This window comes from Hypanus sabinus, chromosome 11 (assembly GCF_030144855.1).
Source record: "Hypanus sabinus isolate sHypSab1 chromosome 11, sHypSab1.hap1, whole genome shotgun sequence".
Taxonomy (NCBI): Eukaryota; Metazoa; Chordata; class Chondrichthyes; order Myliobatiformes; family Dasyatidae; genus Hypanus; species Hypanus sabinus.
Window position 1 is genome coordinate 72305926 of NC_082716.1, and position 20324 is coordinate 72326249.

At 39.9% G+C, this 20324-nt stretch overlaps 1 protein-coding gene across 1 annotated transcript in view; it reads right to left on the bottom strand.

Moving 5' to 3' along the window:
- Positions 1-20324, bottom strand: part of crb1 (crumbs cell polarity complex component 1) — a 144063-nt gene that overhangs the window by 38656 nt on the left and 85083 nt on the right. The window contains exons 9-10 of the mRNA XM_059983528.1: positions 8321-9212; positions 2213-2338 (exon numbers count right to left, since the gene is read on the bottom strand). Coding sequence (XP_059839511.1) covers positions 2213-2338; positions 8321-9212 — 1018 coding nt within the window. The remainder of the gene's footprint in view (positions 1-2212; positions 2339-8320; positions 9213-20324) is intronic.

Sequence of the window (20324 nt, forward strand, 5' to 3'; positions counted from 1 at the left end):
CCCAATTAGCCAACGTTTCATGGAAAGAGTTAAAAAGGTATGAAGAGTTGTTAAGAGCAGGGTTCCAGTACTGCACTGATGGAGACACTGTTGCCACTGAGGATCTGGGGCAACATGATAGGGTGTCCACAGTGAGCACAGATGCTGAATGCAGGAAAAGGCTCCATGTCATCACAACAATACATCTCCTGAAATATTTATTCTGTTTACTTGTGCTCCATCACAAATTCTTCCTTTTCTCCAAAGGGTGACTGATGTCTTTATTGCCTCTGTTTACGGTTTGAGGGCATATTTGGAAAGGTCAGTATTTAATATTCGTTCTAATTGCTCTCTAGAAAGTGGTGATGAACTGCCCTCAGGAACAGCTACAGCCCCAGTGATAAAAGACGTCGCTGCACATCTGATAAGAAAGTAATTCCAGGACTTCGAACCAGCACTGATAAGAAATAGGGATTTATTTTCAAGTCACTGAGCAGCTTGTCGGGAGATGTTTAACAAAATGACAAGTTGCTGCAGTGCGTTTAGCAGACAATGATGCAGTTTGGGGAAAGGTGTGAAGACAGCAATGTTGTCATGGGTGACTTTAACAGTCCAAGCCAGTGGGGGCAGTGGGAGAGGGGTAAGTGTTTGGAAGTGTTTACACAGTGCCAGTTGAGCAGGCTGCTTTACTCTATTTAGATCCATGAGAGTTATTGGAACTGCAATCAAAGGCAAATGCTGAGTGCTCCATCTTACCCCCTTATCACTGATATTGATAGAAATATTAGGAAGATCCAGGTGGAGAGGCATTTGCCTCAGGTTACAGTGTCCCTGACATTCTTGCAGCCACAGCATTTAGAAAGTAAAGATATTGATGACACTCTCCCAGGCCAGATGTTAATGGTGGTGACTATATTGTTGCATCTTAAGGGGAAATATTTAGCTCTCTCGTGTTGGAGACAATCATTGTTTGGTACATCTTGCTTGTTGCTTCTTAACCCAAGCCAGAACATTCTCAATTTCCTGCTTACATTCAGACAGGGACGGCTTCATTCTCTGTGGAATTGCAACTAATATCCAATGTCCCCTTTCCTGACATTGGGAAGGTCACTGTTGAAGCAGCTGAGTTTAACCCATTCACATATTTGCTACTTTGAACTATGAATCATAGCTTTTTTTGCACATATTTAACAAGTTGAATTGGAAAAGCTGCTTCCATCAGTTGCTATGATTTAAAGTATATAAATAAGTAGCATAAGAACAAAATAGAAAATAAGTGTGAGCACTAGCTGGCCATCCTTTGATTGCTCTGCTACCAGAGAGGGGAGAGCCTGTCCCTGTGCCTGGGGTGTTGCTCAGGTTTTCTGAACTGTTGAAGCAGTCTTATTCTGTGTTTTTCATCCGACCATTCTCATTTTTTTGTGTGGGGAGGGGGATTTGGATGTTGATGCGCTAGCTTTGTTTTGTTTGTTTTTTTGTATGGGAGGGATTTAGGGTTTAATGTGCCTGTTCCATTTTTGTTTGTTTGTTGTGCGGGGATCTTGGGGTTTGATGATCATGCTGTCTTTCTTTTCTTTCTCGGTTTCAGGGCTAGCCAGAGAAGAATTCAGAGTTGTATACTTCGATAATAAATGAACCTTTGAACCGTTGAAAACTTGGCCCAAACATATTATTACACAATTTTGCTGACAATTCTGACAGTTATCAGAATTTTATCCTATGAAACACCAGACAGATTGTATGAGAAGAAGCAATTTAGTGCATATTTAATTTTATATCTCTCTTAGTTTTGATTTTAGAGAAATATTGTTCTATGTAAAGTTGCTACTTCCCATCCGTTTATGAAAATGCAATTGGCAGTATACACATTAATGAATTTGTTGTCAGAATTTTCTTTAATCTTGATATGGTGATGATCTTCTTTCCAGATTTAATATATCTGCAATTTTATTCTCGCTAATTGCCACATGACTGAATTGGTAAGTTTTATGACGGTTCCTGCCTATATTGATGATAATTTAGTTGTGATGAGCTGTCTAAAAGTAGAACAATCTGGAAAGTCATGAACTTAAAATGTTTCTTTCTCTCCTTCCGCATGCTGCCTCCAAAAATCTGCTTCAACTCTAAACGTTTCTTTCCCTCTACCATCACCACCAATAAGTCTACCCTGCCCGCACACCTTTTAGTGCCAAATTGATCAGAGTATGCTACATTCATTTTGTGTGTCACTTACAGGCTTCCAGTGAATCCTAAGGGACAGGTACACCTTGCATCTTTCTCCTCGGTACAGTTGCCTCCATTGTAACAGGTCCAATTATGGTTCTCATCATGGCAAAATGTAATAGATAATCTATGGTATCTATGACAAAAGGACATTAATTCTATATTAATTATTGAGTACAAAAAGGCTAGAAAAACATCTTGGTACAGTTATATGTCAAGTGTTTTAATATTTTTGTCCCTCATGTGTTTGTGCATTCACATTTGAAATGTTGACATCCAGGAATTCAACATTTTTACTCTATCTTTGCAGCAGTAAGTTGTGTCAAACTTCCCAGCAATGTTCCCTCCAATTTTTTTGCCCAGTGACAACAACAGCCGCGCACTGAATTTTATATGTAGAGGTGTTCATTTTAACAGCTAGCAAAACACTGCAATAGGAACGTTCACTGCCTCTGGGTTTGATTGTTTTTGCTCCTATTCACCTGCACTCTCACAAAACATATGTAGCAGGTCAGTAACGTGTAATGAAGGATTTTCTTGCCAGAGCTTTTGCACACCATCCATATAAGTTTTGCTTGCTAAATGACACTTCAAAAAAGTCAAGTTTCTGACTATCATCCACTTCTTCCCACTTGTAAATTCTCCAGCAACTTTTGCATCACAACAATACAAACAGATAGCACAAGTTTCTGTATCGTACATCAACATTTATCACAGAACAGCTTTTGGTGCAACAATTTCTGCTGTTTCATTAAGCATATCCACTTTAAAAAATCTAGCAGTTCCTTTGCACTTCACGCACTTTGCTTCTTTGGAATTCAAAATGGTGAATCAATAATTTCTTCAATAAGAACAGTATAAATAAGGCAGTCCTAAAATCTGCAGAAAAATCATTGCAAACTCCACATTGTCAACAGTGTCCGCATCAGAAACCGGAAAAGGAAATGTGATTGTGTTTGATCGTGAAGTATACTTAATATGCCAAAGAGGTAGAGTGTGACAACCTTTCATGTACAGTTTAAATTCCTTTGTGTGCCAGGAGAAAAGGTGTGTGTGTATGCACATGTGCACATCTTAGAGGGAACATTGCTTCCCAGGGTAAGATTCAGTCCTCCCTGCAGGCAGGGTCAAGTAGGAAACATCACTTCTGCATTTGAATCATGCCACTTGTACGAAGAGTGTGTTTTCTAGTTAAAGCACATTGTTGAACAGTGCAAGGTTCATCTCAGAATCATGCAGCAGCAAAGGCTTTATTTTATGCTTTTCTTCTATTTGCTTTTCCATTTCATTTCCTAATACCAAAATGACAAACCTGGCTTTAACTCTGTTCCAACTTAGAAGATTTCAGTTTGTGCACCTTCCAGTGCATTGTTCAACTTCAGCCATGACAGGAGTTCTGCTGCTTCAATTTCTGTTTTTCATGTTCTTTAGCAAATTAATAATATCAAATTCCTGCTTTCAAATGTTAAGTTGATTTAGTTTGTCAAATACTTCCAAGTAACACTAGGTGAAAGAATAGAATTTTTTAATCATTTGCTCTCAGTCTTAAAATTTACTTTGAACTTTGGATAGACTAACCACAGTTGGATCCCATATGGATCATGTCATGAGTCTTTGGCCCTGTGTGCTTTTAAACTACGTTGTGTAAAACAACCTTTGCTGTGTGTGTTCACCAATATGTTTTAATAATGCAACATCTTTATATGTTCCTGACCAATTCCTATTTTCTGATCATTACTGAGTAAAACTCATGAATGATGCAGGATTAGGTCACCTGTGCACAATAGCTTGAGGTTCTTGAAACATCTTATAAGACCATAAGATATAGAAGGAGAATTAGGCCATTTGGCCCATTGAGACTGCTGTGCTATTTCATCATGGCTGATGCATTTTTCCTCTCAGGCCCAATCTCCCACCTTCTCCCTGTAACCCTTCATGCCTTGACTAATCACGAATCTTTCAACCTCTCTTTTAAATATACCCAATGACTTGGCCTCCACAGCCACCCGTGGGAACAAATTCCACAGGTTCACCATTATGGCAAAAGGAATTCCTCCTCATCTCTATTCTAAACGGGCCTCCCTCTATTCTTAGTCTGTGCCCTCTGTCTTAAGACTCCTCCACCTAGGAAACATCCTTTCCAAATCTAATCTGTTGTGGCCTTTCAACATTCAACATATATTGGGCAACAAGCAAGTAGAAAACAATAAAGGAAAGCTACCATGTCATCTACCATGGCTAGATTCAAATGTAATATTTCAAAGTAATCTCTTTGTACAAACCATACTATCAGTTACTGAGGCTATTTTTTAACCTTTTCCAGTACAGGAAATACAATACATATTCAATATATGCCAGGCTTTAAATTTTGTTGGAATTTGAAGTCTAGGGCATTTTAAAATAAATTACCTTTTTATTTAAAAAAGAAATAATATAAAGAACAAGAATGGATCAATCAGTGATGTGGTGGATGTGTATTTTACATTACTTCCTTATGGAGATGATTGGACTCAAACCAAAACCAAGAGGCAGTTAAGAACTAAATTAACTATCATCTGAAATTCAGCAGTTTCCATTGAAGTTTGACTGGAGAACTAAATTACTCTAAAGTAGCTGGAAGCCTTGTTGTTTTGAAGATTAGTTCCCATTCTAATGGTGACATCAGAATAATATTTTAACTAGGACCTAAGTGAAGAAGGCACCATGGTTTCTGAAGCAGGATAGGGCAATGCAGGATCAGAGACACTCAAAAGTTTCTCTCTCTTTTTTTTCCACAATAGTGTCCTGAAACCATTTGCTCCACCATCGATGCAGAAGGAACCAAATGCTGCCCATTTTAATTTGTACTCTGAGCTACCTTCATCTCTGATGGGAACTGGCAACAAGCATCATTTAAATGAATACTCTTTCTCATGGAAAAATGTAGGTTGTTTCCACGAGAAAGAGTATCCATTTAAATGATGCTTATTTAGATTTTAAGATAAATCTTTCCCACTCTGAATTAAAAGTAACCTTAGTATTGTTTAGCAAGGGCCATGAGAAAGATTATTCCATGCAATTCTAAGCAAAGTTTAAAGCAGTATTCATTGCATGATCTGCCTTTAGCTGACAGAGACCTGAAAAATCTAAAAATTATTTAAATTATCTTATAATCTAAATTAACCCCGTATAGTTACTTTGAAGTTTTTTTCACAATTATTGCTAATGCTGTAAGACCATAAAGACCATTGGGCCTATTGAGTCTGGTCTGCTACTCCATCATTGCTGATTTATTATCCCTTTCAACCGCATACTTCTACCTTCTCCCTGTAACCTTTGATGCCCTTACTCATCAAGAACCTATCAATCCTCAGTGACTTGGCTCTATAGCCATCTGTCGCCTTCTGAACTTGGTCCATTGGTTCACCTGGATTTCCCTGAGGGATCACAAAGTGTCACATGGTGCAGTACAATCTGATAATTATTTAAATTTGTCAATTGTCTAATTTACTTTCACAGTGAATTTTGCATTTTAGGTTTTCAACTATCCAGTGTAAAGACATGCAATAGCAAAAAGGTGCAAATTGCAATATTTGGTACTTGATTCTCATGGGTTTGTCAGTAGCCTCAAGTAATGTTTGTATGTAAAATAAAGAGATAGTCATGGGTCTCAGTTCATTTATAGACAGTATTGTTAGGCTTTTTTGTGTGAAAAGATATGTTAGAGAGAGCCTCTATTGTGAAGCAAATATCATTGGGACTTCTGAAATAAACTGTGAGGCTCATACCCTGTGATGAATGAAGGAAAAATACAACACTACAGCAATAGAAAAATACTTTTTACTGGATACGTAGCCCTCCAAAGATGGTCCAACTTCTGATATATTACAGATTTAGGGAGAATCTGACAACAGAGCTCATTATTAAAATTTGGTTACACTCAAAGAGTGTCTATAAAGTGCGAGCTATCTGAGTAAAGAGGCCTACTGAACTTGTGCCAAGGACAGACTGTACCGATCTCAATTATGTTAACAAATCCTCTGACCATCATTTACAATTCAGGTATCAGCATGAGATCTCGCAATACCTGTTCCATCCGGAAACCTGCTGTTGGCATGGCCTCGTTCCAGTAGCAGTTTACTGAGAAGGCATGTCTTTTGCAAGTATGAGCTGGTTTTCCATCAGGAAGGAGATCAGAAAATAGCAACTTACTGGACAATTAAATAATTATAGTGTACAAGTCCGGTATTTGTCCCATTGAATCCATTTGTGTCTTTTCAGCCCCATTTCCCTGCTCTTTCACCACAGCACTTTAATTCACTTTCCCACACACACACACACACACACCTATTCAATTATCTTTTGAATGCTCTGGTTCTACGTTCATTGCCCTTACAGGCAATGAGTTCCAGTACATCATTTATTTCTGCATAAGAAGTCTTTTCCTCATATCTGTCTCCATCATATTGTTACGCCTGTACCCAACTCTGAGGGGCCGAGGGGTGCAGAGTGGCCCCCTCCTTTTTGAGAATTGCAAGATCATTACTAATTCAGGTCAGGAGACCCAGGAAATGAGAGAGAGATGTTTGGAACGTCCTGGCCCTCAGCGATACAAAGCCACAGAAAAGGCCATTGTCTCTCAGATACGGAATTGTTTATTGAGCACTGTGCTTCGTGGAAGCCCTCAGGCAACATGGGCTGGTTGGGGGATTGCATCATTCCACCCTGATTGACATCTGAGACCCCGTGAGTGAGGATAAAAGAGGGTCTGGGGAATGGCCCCTTGAGACGCACCTGGAGCAACGCTAGAAATCCCGGGACAGCATTTAATAGCGACAGCCGGTGGGGCTCGCGTGCGTCCTTTTCCTTGGCCTAGGAATTGGCGGGCGTCCACGGAACAGCTTAGCTAAAAGGACCGACTACAAAAACGGAACTCTCGAAGGATCGACATCATAAAAAGGAAAAGTTGGCAAGTTTAAAACATCTGTCTCTCTTGACTCCAACCAAAAGCTGCAGCCTGAATGAGCTAATGATTTTTATATTTCCAGCGAACAATACATTATCCCCTAGACAATGATAGAGCTTATTTCTTATTGATTATTATCATACCCGCACTGTTAGAGTTAGTATTGATGACGTATATTATCTGTATGTTTGCATTGATATTATTTTTGTGTATTTTTACCAATAAATACTGTTAAAAATAGTACCATCAGACTTCAACGGACCTCTCTATCTTTGCTGGTAAGTGACCCAGTTACGGGGTACGTAACAATATCACAACCCTTTTGCTTTTTGTTGATGATGCCCAGTCATCCAAACATCATTTGATAATGGTTATTATCAAATCCCTTCACTTATCCTATCTAGACCTGTCATGACCTTGGCCAATCAATCAGAATCAGGTTTAAAATCACTGTTATTCGTCATGAAATTTGTTGTTTTTGTGGTAGCAGTACAATGCAACATATAATAATAAAAAAAACTATATATTGCAATAAGATTAAAAATTAAATTATTTAAGTGGTGCAAAAAGAGAACAAAAAAGACAAAAAAGCACGGTAATTTACATGAGTTCATTTGTCCATTCAGAAATCTGATAGCAGAGAGGAAGAAGCTGTTTCTGAGACACTGAGTGTGTATCTTCAGGTTCCTGTACCTCCCCCTTGATGGTAGCAATGAGAAGAGGGCAGGATCTCAGACCTGGAACATTAACTTGATCTCTCTCTCCACAGATGCTGGCTGAGTTCTTCTAGCCTTTTCTTTCGGAGCACCAGCACCTCCAATTTTACAAATTTCTTTTCGATTTTTTTTTGTAGGCTTGTTATGGACAATAAAGTGAGCATCGTGCCTATAGTCACTCTATATTTTTGATGTTACTACTGTATTCATGCACTGGAACTGTTTATAAAAAGGCCAGGTCTTGGAGTATGTGCCTTATTGAATCACTGTCAATGATCATACCTGTAATGAATTATCAACTGAGCAAATGCAGTGAGTTAAGAATTAAGGTTATGAAAACAATATTCAAATATATATTGATTACTCATACTCTGATCAACAAACAAAAAAAGTGCTGCAATGTATAAGAGCAGATTTGCTTCACCTTTGTCAATTCTAATTTTACAAGATTACTTACTGACAAAACCTTCCAGTGAAGTTACTCGGGCAATTACATGAATAATTGCTCACTGTGTCAATGCAGGTAGCTCCATTGGCACACTTGTGCTTTTGACAGTTGTCCAGGCTCACTTCACAATTAGTGCCTGTGAAACCAGGCAGGCAGACACATTTGTACGCTGAGACTTCGTCTGTGCAGTTGCCATGAACGCATGGACTTGACTGGCAATTGTCAATATTCTCTTCACAGTTCCAGCCGGCAGGGCAGCTACATCGATAGTAACTGACCATGTCCTCACACTTGCCGTTATTTTTGCAGGGATTTGATGAACAAGTACTCTCCGTTGGGCAGCCCAGTAAAATGATTTTGAAGGATGTCTGTATAAATTGTTCTTGCTGAGGTTGGATAATATCCATATTATCAATTGCAATGTATGGCAAAGAGATGCCAGCAAGTTTCACTGTGTTCAAGCAACCTTTGAAGTTGCCTCCTTTGTGTTCATCCCCACCACCTAGGTAAATGTCTGTTCCTGCTCTCAGGAAGTTCAAGTTCCCACTGACCGTTGCACTGGTTACAATTTCTTTCCTGTCTACTTCCAGCTGCCAGCTGGAATACTGAAGCAAGGGGTTACTCATGCGAAAAGTAACATCATGCCAGAGACCGTCGCTTATCGGATTTGAGCTGCAGATACTCAGATTGCCCCAGCTGTTTCCACTTTGTATCATAAATACTAAATGGCCCTGCTGGGTGCCAACCGTAATAAAATCTTGCTCCTTTACTGCATGGAGCACAACTGCATTCGATTCCCTTGTCCGGAGGCTGAACGTAACATTGGTGAGCTGTCGCTTAATGTTGCCATTCCCTCTGAAAGTAAGTCTTTCCTCTCCTTTAAACGTGGCACTAATAAGGCCTGCAATTGAGACAAGAGGAGACAAAGTCAAAGGCTTATACTGAATGTTTCAACTTCCTTTAGAACTGAGATGAACTAATCAAAAAGTGAAACATATCATTAACTTAGTTAACCACACTGCAGTTATTTCCACAAATCAAAGAACTGAAAGCATACTTTTGTATCTGAGTAAACTAAATAAAAAGCGAAATGACCAAGCCTAACTTGTTGAGATACGTAATTGGAAGAGGATTCAATGTTCAGAAATACCATTTAGACTCCGGCTAATTTCAATGATTTGAATTTCCTTCACTACCAATCAAGCCTCTATATAATGTGCAATCCAAACTTCTTGTGTTAACTTGGAGAGCTGTTGTGTAGTGAGGGACTGAGTAAAATACCCTTCAACTGTGAAAGTGCAATGCCTGGGAATCATCTATGACTAGGTTTCATTGGCAATTTTACATTCAATATCATGCTTGAAGCCAATAGGGTGAGCAAGAATGGAATATCACAAGGTCTCAATTAGAAAGAATAGTCACAGTACTCAGATAAATTATTCAGAGGTTTTGGGAGATCCTTTTATAAAAGGGCATAACCCTACTGCACTCAGACTCTTGCAATGGTCCAATGGAAAGAAAAAAACTATACTGAGCTTGTTATACAGTTACCCGTCTTATTTCTATTCTCATCCTACAACAAAAATGTGCTGTCTTTACCTGAAACAATGTGGGTGAGGCACTGTTTAGTTGAATTTCTGTTGTGATTTTCCAGTTCTGATGAAAGATCTCAAACCTGAAATGTTAATTTCCATTCTCTCTCCACAGATACTACCTAGCCTCAAAGTTCAAATTAAGTTTATTATTAAATTCTATATATGTCACCATATACAGCCTTAAGATTCATTTTCTTGCGGGAATACTCAATAAATCCAATAACCATAATGGAATCAATGGAAGACTCCACCAACAGTCAGACAATCAGTGTGCAAAAGAAAACAAACTGCAAGTACAAACAAAAAAAAAAGAAATAATAATAGTAATAAATAAGTAAGCAACAAATAGAGAACATGAGATGAAGCGTCATTGACAGTGAGTCCATAGCTAGTGGGAACAGTTCAGTGATGGGGGTGAGTGAAGTTATTCCCTCTGGTGTTTGAGGGGTATTAACCATTAGTGTGAGTCCTGAGGTTCCCGTATCTTCTTCCTAATGGCAGCAGGCAGAAGAGAGCATGACCTAGGTGGTGGGGGTCCCTGATGAAGGCCTACTTCGAGCACTTTTTCTTTTCAGATTTCCGGCATGAAAAACTTAGTATATTTAGCCATTTTTGCTTCTGGCCCAGTTTCTGCTCTGCTTCCAGTGGGCATAGCTAATGGTTAAAATTAGCAGCTGGACACGTTCATTCTACATATGTAAAGAAACCCTGTCCAGTTTCTGATAGAAGTCCATCTTCACTGCTCAGGAGAGCAGGGGAAAACCAGCATCTGTAGCCCCCTCACCTGATGAGTCCTTAGCTATTTAATCAGCATGTTCAACTGTTTGGATTCCTACAGTCAAATGCACAGCAAATTTCCCTTAATAATTTATGTTGTAGTACCTGCTTTTTAAGTCATTAGAACAATAAGAACAGCTTTAGTGGCAATAATAATTGCAAACTCTGATTACAGTTGTAATTGTTTTATATAAAATTAGATAACTCACTGCAAATCAGCAAAGAAAATTAATTACGAATCTCAGATATACTGGGTTGGATGCCAAGTTTAAATGAAATGCTGTATCTGTTTAATGTCCTTAGCACCAGTGTCTTTGGCTATGGTCAGAACTAATGTGGTTCAGCCAATCAAAAGAAGTTTTTGGGTTAAGCAAGTACACTAGAGTGCTGCAACTGAGTGAAGGGTAATGCCATATTCATGACAACACCATAGGATTCCTTTTTATGGATGTACTGCCGAGGCTTTGAAGCCATTTGTCAGACCACATTTGGAGTATTGTGAGTAGTTTTGGCCCCCAATATCTAAGAAAATATGTGCTGACATCGGAGAAGGTCCAGAGGAGGTCCTCGAGAATGATCCTGGCAATAAAAGTGTTAACGTATGATGAATGGTTGATGGTTCTGGGCCTGTACTCACTGGAGAATGAGGAAGGTTCTCATTAAAATCTATCGAATGTTGATAAAGTGGACATGGAGAGGATGTTTTCAATAGTGGAAGAGTCTTGGACCGGAGGGCACAGCCTCAAAATACAAGGGTGTCCCTTTAGAACAGAGATCAAAGGGAATTTAATTAGCCAGAGGGTGGTGAATCTGTGGAATTCATTGCCATAGATGACTGCGGAGGCCAAAACATTGGATATATTTAAAGCGGAGTTTGATAGGTACTTGATTGGGAAGGCTGTCAAAGGCTAAGGGGAGAAGGCATGAGAATGAATTTGAGAGGGAAAACAAATCAGCCATAATTGAATAGTGGAGCAGACTCAATGACCTAATTCTGCTCCCATGTCTTATGGTCCATGAGATGTCTAGTGGAGGACTTGTGCCTGCTGGGACACTACAGTAACATTCTGGACCTGTTTTGAAGATCCCATTCACTTCGGTGGTAATTCTAAAAAAGCAGATTAGGAGACCAGAGGAAAGCAAGTTATTTTTAATATTAAGTAGCTGTGGTTAATACTTTAGATAAATTTTAACTGACGTAATGTGTCTAATTGTTTTTTATTATTATTTAGACCTCCAATGAACCTGATTAAGTATTACATGGAGACTGTTAGTGGTATTAAAGGAGTTCCACTTCTGGGTTTCATTTGATACTCATTCACCAACTGGAGTTCACAAGCCATTTCAAAGATACCTAGACTAGTGGGATCAATTCTCCCATATGGCCATGGCAAATGTTGGATGTGTTGTAAAAGTAGGTTGCAATTCCCAATTTCAACAAGTTCAGCAAGTTAGGAACTACAAAAGATATGGAGGTATTGGCAATCATCTTGAATGCTATAATGAAAATGAAGATTTGGAGGATGCAATCATCAAAAGTATTATGTCGACTGTCCATTAACTGCTGTAGGTGTCTGTGCTGATATTTTTGAATTACAGTCAATCAAAAAAGCATGGCAGTATTCACAGGATGAATTCATCCGTCAAAAACTGTTACCAACTAACACAGATTTATAGTTCTGAAGTGGTAATGATAGTTTTCTAATTTCTTCTGTATTTCATTTAAACACATAATCTGTTACTTAGTTAAATGATAGTTTGTCAATTTTAACATTTTAAACATTTAGAGTTCCCAAATAAAATTAATCTCTCTGTTGTATATGGTGACATATATGTACTTTGATAATATATTCACTTTAACTTATTCCCATGAAACCCGCAAACTGGGACAGCTGCTTAACTAAACCAAGATGTACTGGTCCCAAAGAGTCTGAATTCACTGGAACCCACTATACTGTCATACAACATGTTCACATTTGTATCTTGCATGTTTGTTTGTACAATAGGCAGTTCTAAAAACAAAGCAGTATTTCTGGATTTTACAAAATTTGCAGTTTATGTGTGAAATTCCTTCAACTTTTAGTCAATTATTAATTGGTGCAGAATACAGTATATTTACTAATCTTGTTGGCAATAAGCATCCATAATATGATGTGCTATGAAACCTATTATATACTAACAAGCATCAAGAATGAGCCCATGGCATTAAATTTTGGAGCATTTCAGTTCTGTAACCAAACGATTTTCCATTGTTGGATATATCTTTCCAACAATCTATTATTTTAAAAATGTCCTATCAAGAAAGCTGACAAGGAATCTAAAAAATCAATATATCTTGGTTTCACAGAAGTGTAGAAATGCTTCAGACTTATCAGGATATCTGACAACAAGAACAAGATTTCCCAAAGTTAATCTTTCAGCTTGATGAGAATACACATTATTAATTTAATTTCATCTACTTGTTATAGCACATGCTGCATTTAGAGTTCCCAAATATATTAATTCTGATTAACATCTTTTTAACATCTGATTAACTGAAAGAAATGTCAGTTTTATACTGTCATTTTACTGTAATCTAGCTCACCTAATTAGAATGTTGAGTGAGAAGACACAGCTTTGACAGGCAAAGCATTCCAATGTGATGGAGTTTCTAGTGGTAGTTATAAAATTGTATATATTAAATTTATTTACTGACATTGTGGTTTAATTCAGCATTAACTAAAACTATAACATTTGAAAGTGTGCATTTACCTTGCATGTTCTAATAGTTATAAGGTAGGGACAATAGTCTAAGGAAGGGGAGAAAAAGGCAGATACAGTTATACTCTTGCCATTAGCATACATCTATGCTTGTCTAGATTAGATCTACATGAGTTTCTAATGGGAGATGTGTTATCGATTCCTGTTTATCATGGGGAAGCCATCACTTGCAGACAATTTTGTAACAAAGGTGGTTCAGATCACTCTTTTGATGCTCGATATTGTACTAAATTTTTGCACCACCATGGTTTTCCAAAGCACTCTGAAGAAACATAGTTTAGTCAGCCTGTTGCCACAGAAGCAATTCTGCGTTTGACAGAATGGAAAGAAAAGCAAATTCTCCATAATCATTGAACTTCTAGTTCAGAGGGAAAGAGGAACACGTTGAAACATGAGTCGAGTTCTTGGTTAATGAGATGTCTTGTGCCTTAACCCACACTCAGTGGCCATTTTATTAGGTACACCTGTACACCTGCTCACTAACGCAAAATCAGCCAATCATGTGGCAGAAAATTCATGTATAAAAGCCTGCAGAAATGGTCAAGAGGTCCAATTGCTGTTCAGACAAAACATCAGAATGGAGAAGAAATGTTATCTGTGACTTTGACTGTGGAATGATTGTTGTTGTCAGACAAGATGGTTTGAGAATCTCAGAAATTGCTGATCTCCTGGGATTTTCAAGATCAACAGTCTCTAGAGCTTACAGAGAATAATGAGGAAAACAAAGACATCTAGTGAGTGACACTCTGCAGGTGAAAATACATTGTCCTTAAGAAAGGTCAGAGGAGAATGGCCAGACTGTTAAGCTGACTAGAAACTGACAGTAAGTCAAATAACCACAAGTTACAACAATGGTGTGCAGAAGAGCATCTTTCAATGCATAACAGGTCGAACCTTGAAGTGGATAGGCTACAGCAGCAGAAGACCATGAACATTCACTCATGCACTTATAAAGTAGCCACTTAGAGTATAATTCCCTATATTGCTGATGATTGCTCCTTACAATGAAGACTAGCTAGAGCAGGGATTCCTAACTTTTTTATGCCATGGACCAATACTGTTGTGCATTTGATATTTTAATAATATTTGAATAATTGTGTGTGTGTGTATATATATATATACACACACACACACACACACATAAACATGAGGGGTGATTGATAAGTTCGTGGCCTAGGGTAGAAGGAGATGTTATATAGCTCTTGTTACATGCACGTGCAGTTCAACTCTTTGAGTGATTATGCAGAAAGCTTGAAGCTAATAACTCATCTCCTTCTACCTGGGGGGGGGGGGTGGTGCGTGTGTGTGTGTGTGTGTGTGTGTGCGTGTGCGTGGAAAGAGAGAGAATAAGCATTCATTTTTCATTTAAACAATTTATTACAGGTTATATGTATAAGTGCGTGAATTGCAGACGTCATCACACTTACATGAGATATGCGTGCACTTTGTTTAAAATAAAAGATAAGGTTAGGCTCACATTATGGACTCCCGTGTTCTCCTCTGAATTAGTTCAATGTTTCAAAGTTACAAAACATATAGTTGGTGACAAGGTTTTTTTAAAATAGACCCAAGACTGCTACTGACCTGTAGAAGCACAGAGAGATGTTTGAACTAAAAAACGCACAGTGAGCATATGCAGAAACAGTTGAGTAAAAAAAAGCAGCACAGCAAGTATTTTTCAGAAGGGAAGGCACAATCAAGTTTTTTTAAGTTAGAAAACAGAAGAATTCTTATGTTCATAAAGAGTGAGTACTGGGTGATAATCATAAATCTTGCTGGTTCCCTGTCAGGTACGATGGCAGCACAATCAAAAGCTTCAGCCTCTTGAAGGCCAACCAAAGGTGCACTTTCCATTTTAAAGTATGTTTTTATGGTCATAAGACTATATTGTACTCCAAAAACAAAGGGTACAGCAGGCCTCCCACACCAGTGATCTGTTCGTTGTTCAGAGCTGCTGGCTGGGGTGTTGAAGGAGCTGGCAGATGAGTCAGAGAAGGAGAAGCCAGTGGATGGCCAAGAGAAAGAGAAGCAGGTAGACAGCTGGGAGAAGAGAAGGCAGTGGATAATCTGGAGAAGGAGAAGCCAGCGCTCGGCTGGCTGAAATAGAAGCCAGTAGTCGGATGAGAAGAGGAAGCCAGCAGTTGGCCGGGCGAAGCAGCAGCTGGTGGGTGAGCTAGGAGGCCAAAGACAGTTTGGAGGAGCTGACCTGGATGCTGCCTGCTACTCGAAGATGTCAAGAGTTGGTGCACGAAAGTATCGTGCAGTGTAACCGTGAGTGACTGTTTTGGAGATTTCTCTTGCGATTAGACATTGATAATGTGGGATGCCGCAGGCCTGTTTCCCTTGCTTGGTGATGAGACAGGCAATGAGGCAGCAGCATGGCCTTGGTTGCAGCAAGGACAAGGCCTCAAGCGGGCTTGCCAGTTGCTGCAGTCCTGATGAGCTGACACTGGGGGCGCTATAGCATGGAGTCTGTGCTCAGTTGAGGGCTGGCCTCTCCCATCAGTGCTGCCCTCCAGTGTCTGTCCTGCAGAAGGACAGGCTAGATTGCCTGTCCGTGAATTTGCACGTCACTCAGTGACTTGCATTATACATGTGTTTTCTTGCATAAACAATGTGTGTTTTTTTTTTCTCTCACAATTTTGAATGTATGTTATGCACCTGGGCCCCATAGGAGTGATGTCTTGTTCGGCTATATCCGTGAATGATAATTAAACTTGATTTGATTGGATTTGATAAAAAAAGAGCAGAAATGGCTGGCTACATCAGGGAGATCAGTGCATTTGATTCCACAAGAAATAACTGGCTCACGTATACTGAGCTAATGAAACAGTATTTTCAATCAAATGAAATAGCCAAAAGCCAACTTTGCTGATTGCATTAGATTTAAAGGCATACAGTATGCTCCAAAGATTAATTGCTTCAACCAAACCATGCAAAATGAGCTTTGCTGATATTGTCAAAGTGATGCAGAATGCTTCAGGTTTCATAAATGGAATCAAAAAGAAGGGGAGTCTATTTCACCATACGTGGTTGAATTGAAGAAACTGAGCATTTGTCATTTCGGCAATGGGCTTAATGATGTACAGGATATTGTTTAGTTTGTGTAATCTTACAAGAAAGCATTCAAAAGTGTCTCCTAACTGAAACACAACTTACATTTAAAGGAGCAGTGTGTTGCCCTTAAGGCATTTGTTTAGTTTATTATATTTTTGCTTTAGTAATTCATTTGTAATCCTTTTTTAGTTAAAGTTAAGGTTGTTGAAGGTAAATTCGTTGCCTGTGATATAGCGCGGCATGCGATGACATCACACCCGGTTTCGCTGCATTTTGTGGGAAAATACCAGTTTGGGGAAATGGGAAGGAGGGGGCTTGCATGTGTAGGATCAGCATGAGAAAAGTTTTCTTTCTACGCACTAGAAACATCATAGAAGCAACGCCGTAAGTTCATAAGATAATCGATATGTTGAAGTAAAAATGTTAATGCTGATTCTGTTAAAAGTAATGACGGTTGATAAAGTTTCTTTGTTATTTAAAGAGTTGTGGATAGTTTGTGTTGAAGTATTTAAAGCAGTTGATGGCGTAGATAGATTCTGACTGTATGTTGTACTTTAATGTAATATAGTTTGTTGTAATTTTATTTTTGACAGTATTTATGATGTAAATGTGATGCCAAGAAGGAAACAAATACTGTATATATTTTGTATTGTTTTATCAACAGTTTTCACCATACATTAATGTGGATGAGTGAACTGTAAACGGTTAATCTTACTGGGATCGCGCCTCATTGAGTCCGGTTTATACTTGGTGCTTAGTTCAGAGTTTTTACACCTGTGCGAGAACACTACAGTGAAAAGGCAGCATTACCAGGTGTTTCAAGTGCTACAATGGCATCGCGATCCAGCGTCAAGTCATTGCCATCCAGCGCCAGGAGCAGTAGGGCATCTACAAATAAGACTGCCCACGCAAGAACTAAAGCAGAATCTGCTAAGGTGCGAGCGTCATATGCTGAACAGGTAGCAAAACTGAAAATGGAAAAGGCTGCCAGAGAAGCTGAAAACCAAAAGGAAGCAGCTGCCAGAGAAACCGAAAACCAGTTGGAAAGAGTAAGGATAGAAGCAGAGTTAGAAGTGCTGATGCTGCACCGAGAAGCCAAAGCTGCCAGGGTGGAAGCAGAGGGATTAGAAAATGCTGAAGAAATGCATGTTCTGGAAGAAGTAAAATCTACTTCAGAAAGGACCAGATTGGAATGCACAAGTGACTACGTCCGATCTCAAAAGGACCTGAAGAGTCGTTCTTCCTCTCCATACTTATATGCTAACATCCCATTTCATGAGGAGTCTCAGAGAGGCCCAATTGCATCACATCCATCCGAGGAAGAAGACAATTTACCCTTGCAGCTCCGTGACGAATTCAAGAATGAAAGGGCTGATGACAAATATTTCTCAACACCAAACTTACCAGATTTGGCGAGAAGAGAGGCAAAGGCTGAATTCAGAGCAGCAAGTCCCATAACAAATGAACACCCTTAGTCATATACCCGCCGACATATTCCCCCAGCCAGCATGCCACTTGCATTTGAGCCCAGGGCACAGTATTTAGCATGATGAGATCTCGTCACTTCAGGACTATACCAGTTTGACAATAAGCCTGAAAATTACCGTGCATGGTACTCCTCATTCGCCAACACTATCCACGGAGTCCAGCTCGGAGCAACTCAAGAGTTGGATCTTATGACAAAATGGCTGGGAAAAGAATCATGTGAACAAGTGAGACGCATACATTCAGTGTACATCAACAACCCCAAGCTAGCCTTAAGCAAAGCATGGGAGGGACTTCGGGAGTGCTATGTGGCCCCTGAAATTATTGAAACGGCACTATTTCGATGTCTGGAAAATTTTCCTTAGATGTCAGCCAAGGACCACACTAAGCTAAGAGAGCTCGGAGATCTACTCATGGAGATTGAAGGCGCTAAAGAAGACGGCTATTTAACTGGTCTGTCATATTTAGATACTTCATACGGAATTAGACCAATTGTGGACAAACTTACATTTGGGCTGCAGGAAAGGTGGGTGTCTGTTGGCTCAGAGTACAAGGAAAAGAAACTGGTACAATTTCCTCCCTTTGAGTATTTCACTAGGTTTGTGTGCGAGGAGGCAAAGAATCGAAATGACCCTAGCTTCATCAGTCAAGGTAGCAGTACAATTCACACCAAGCCAGTCAAATCCACTTTGAATAATTTTAACATCAATAAACCTGTCTCAGTGTGTAAAATTGAAGTCTCTACAACTAACAATGACCCTAGCAAGAATTGTCCATTGCACAACAAACCCCACCCCCTCAAAAAATGCAGAACGTTAAGGAAAAAACCCTTTGATGAGAGAATGGCCCTTCTCATGGAGAAAAAAATGTTTTAAATGCTGTTCCTCTATCTCTCACCTCGCTAGAGAGTGTACGATTTCCGTGAGGTGCTCGGAATGTAATAGCACTAATCACGATGGGGCCATGCACTCCGGCCTATTACCGCAAACTGACAAAACTCCTTCGCCCTCACAAGAGGACAGCGGGGAGGGAGAGGATCACTCCAAGACAACTGTTGTCAGCTCGAGCTGCACAGAAGTTTGCGGTCAAGGTCTTGTTCAAGCCGTTCTTGTTCAAAGATCTGCCTCACAAAGGTGTACCCTAAGGGAGCCAAAGACAAGGCCATCAAAGCCTATGTAATTCTGGATGACCAGAGCAACGCTCACTAGTCAGACCAGAGTTCTTTGACTTGTTTAACGTAGAGAGTATCAGTTCCCATACTACCTTAGAACTTGCTCAGGCAGCGTAGAAAGATATGGAAGGAAGGCAGAAGGCTTCCAGCTTGAGTCGCTGGATGGTAAAGTTGTCATCTGTCTCCCTCCACTCTTAGAGTGCAATGAAATTTTGAATAACCGCACCGAGATCCTGACACCAAGTGCTGTGCAACACCAGCCACATCTCCACCACATTGCCAAGCACATCCCAGAACTGGATCCAAAAGCAGAAATACCCCTGCTACTAGGAAGAGACATTCTCCAGGTACACAAGGTCAGGCAGCAGGTCAATGGACCACAGGACGCCCCCTTTGCCCAACGCCTGGATCTGGGCTGGGTGGTGATAGGAGAGGTATACCTTGGCAATGTACACAAACTGACAGTTAACACACTCAAGACCAATGTGCTAGAGAGTGGCCGCCATTCAATTTTTCAACCCTGCACAAGCTTCATGTGTATCAAGGAAGCACGACAGGGCTTTAACAAGTGTAGTAAAGTAACTGACAAGACACTGTGACAGTCAGTCCTCGCTCAAACTGAGCATGATAATAAACTTGCTCCATCAGCACAAGATACCATCTTCTTAAAAATAATGGACACCAAGGTCTTCAGAGACGAAGCAAATAACTGGGTCACCCCACTACCTTTCAGAGAACCATGCCAGCGCTTGCCAAGCAACAAAGAGCAGGCAGTCAAGCGGTTCATGTCTTTGCAAAAAACCCTGGAAAGGAAACCTGAGATGCAGCAGCAATACGTAGCATTCATGGAGAAGATCTTTGCTAATGGACATGCTGAAGTAGCACAGCCACTGAGAGAAGGTGAGGATTGCTGGTACCTCCCAAAGTTTGGAGTTTACCACCCACAAAAGCCCAATCAGATCAGGGTGGTCTTCGACTCCAGTGCTCAGTGCACTGGTGTCTCCCTTAATGATGTGCTCCTCACAGGCCACGACCTCAACAATACCCTTCTCGGGGTCCTGCTGCGCTTCTGGAAGGAGAAGGTTGCAATCCTAGTGGACATCCAGCAGATGTTCCATTGCTTCTTAGTACAGGAAGACCATTGCAATTTCCTCCATTTCTTATGGGA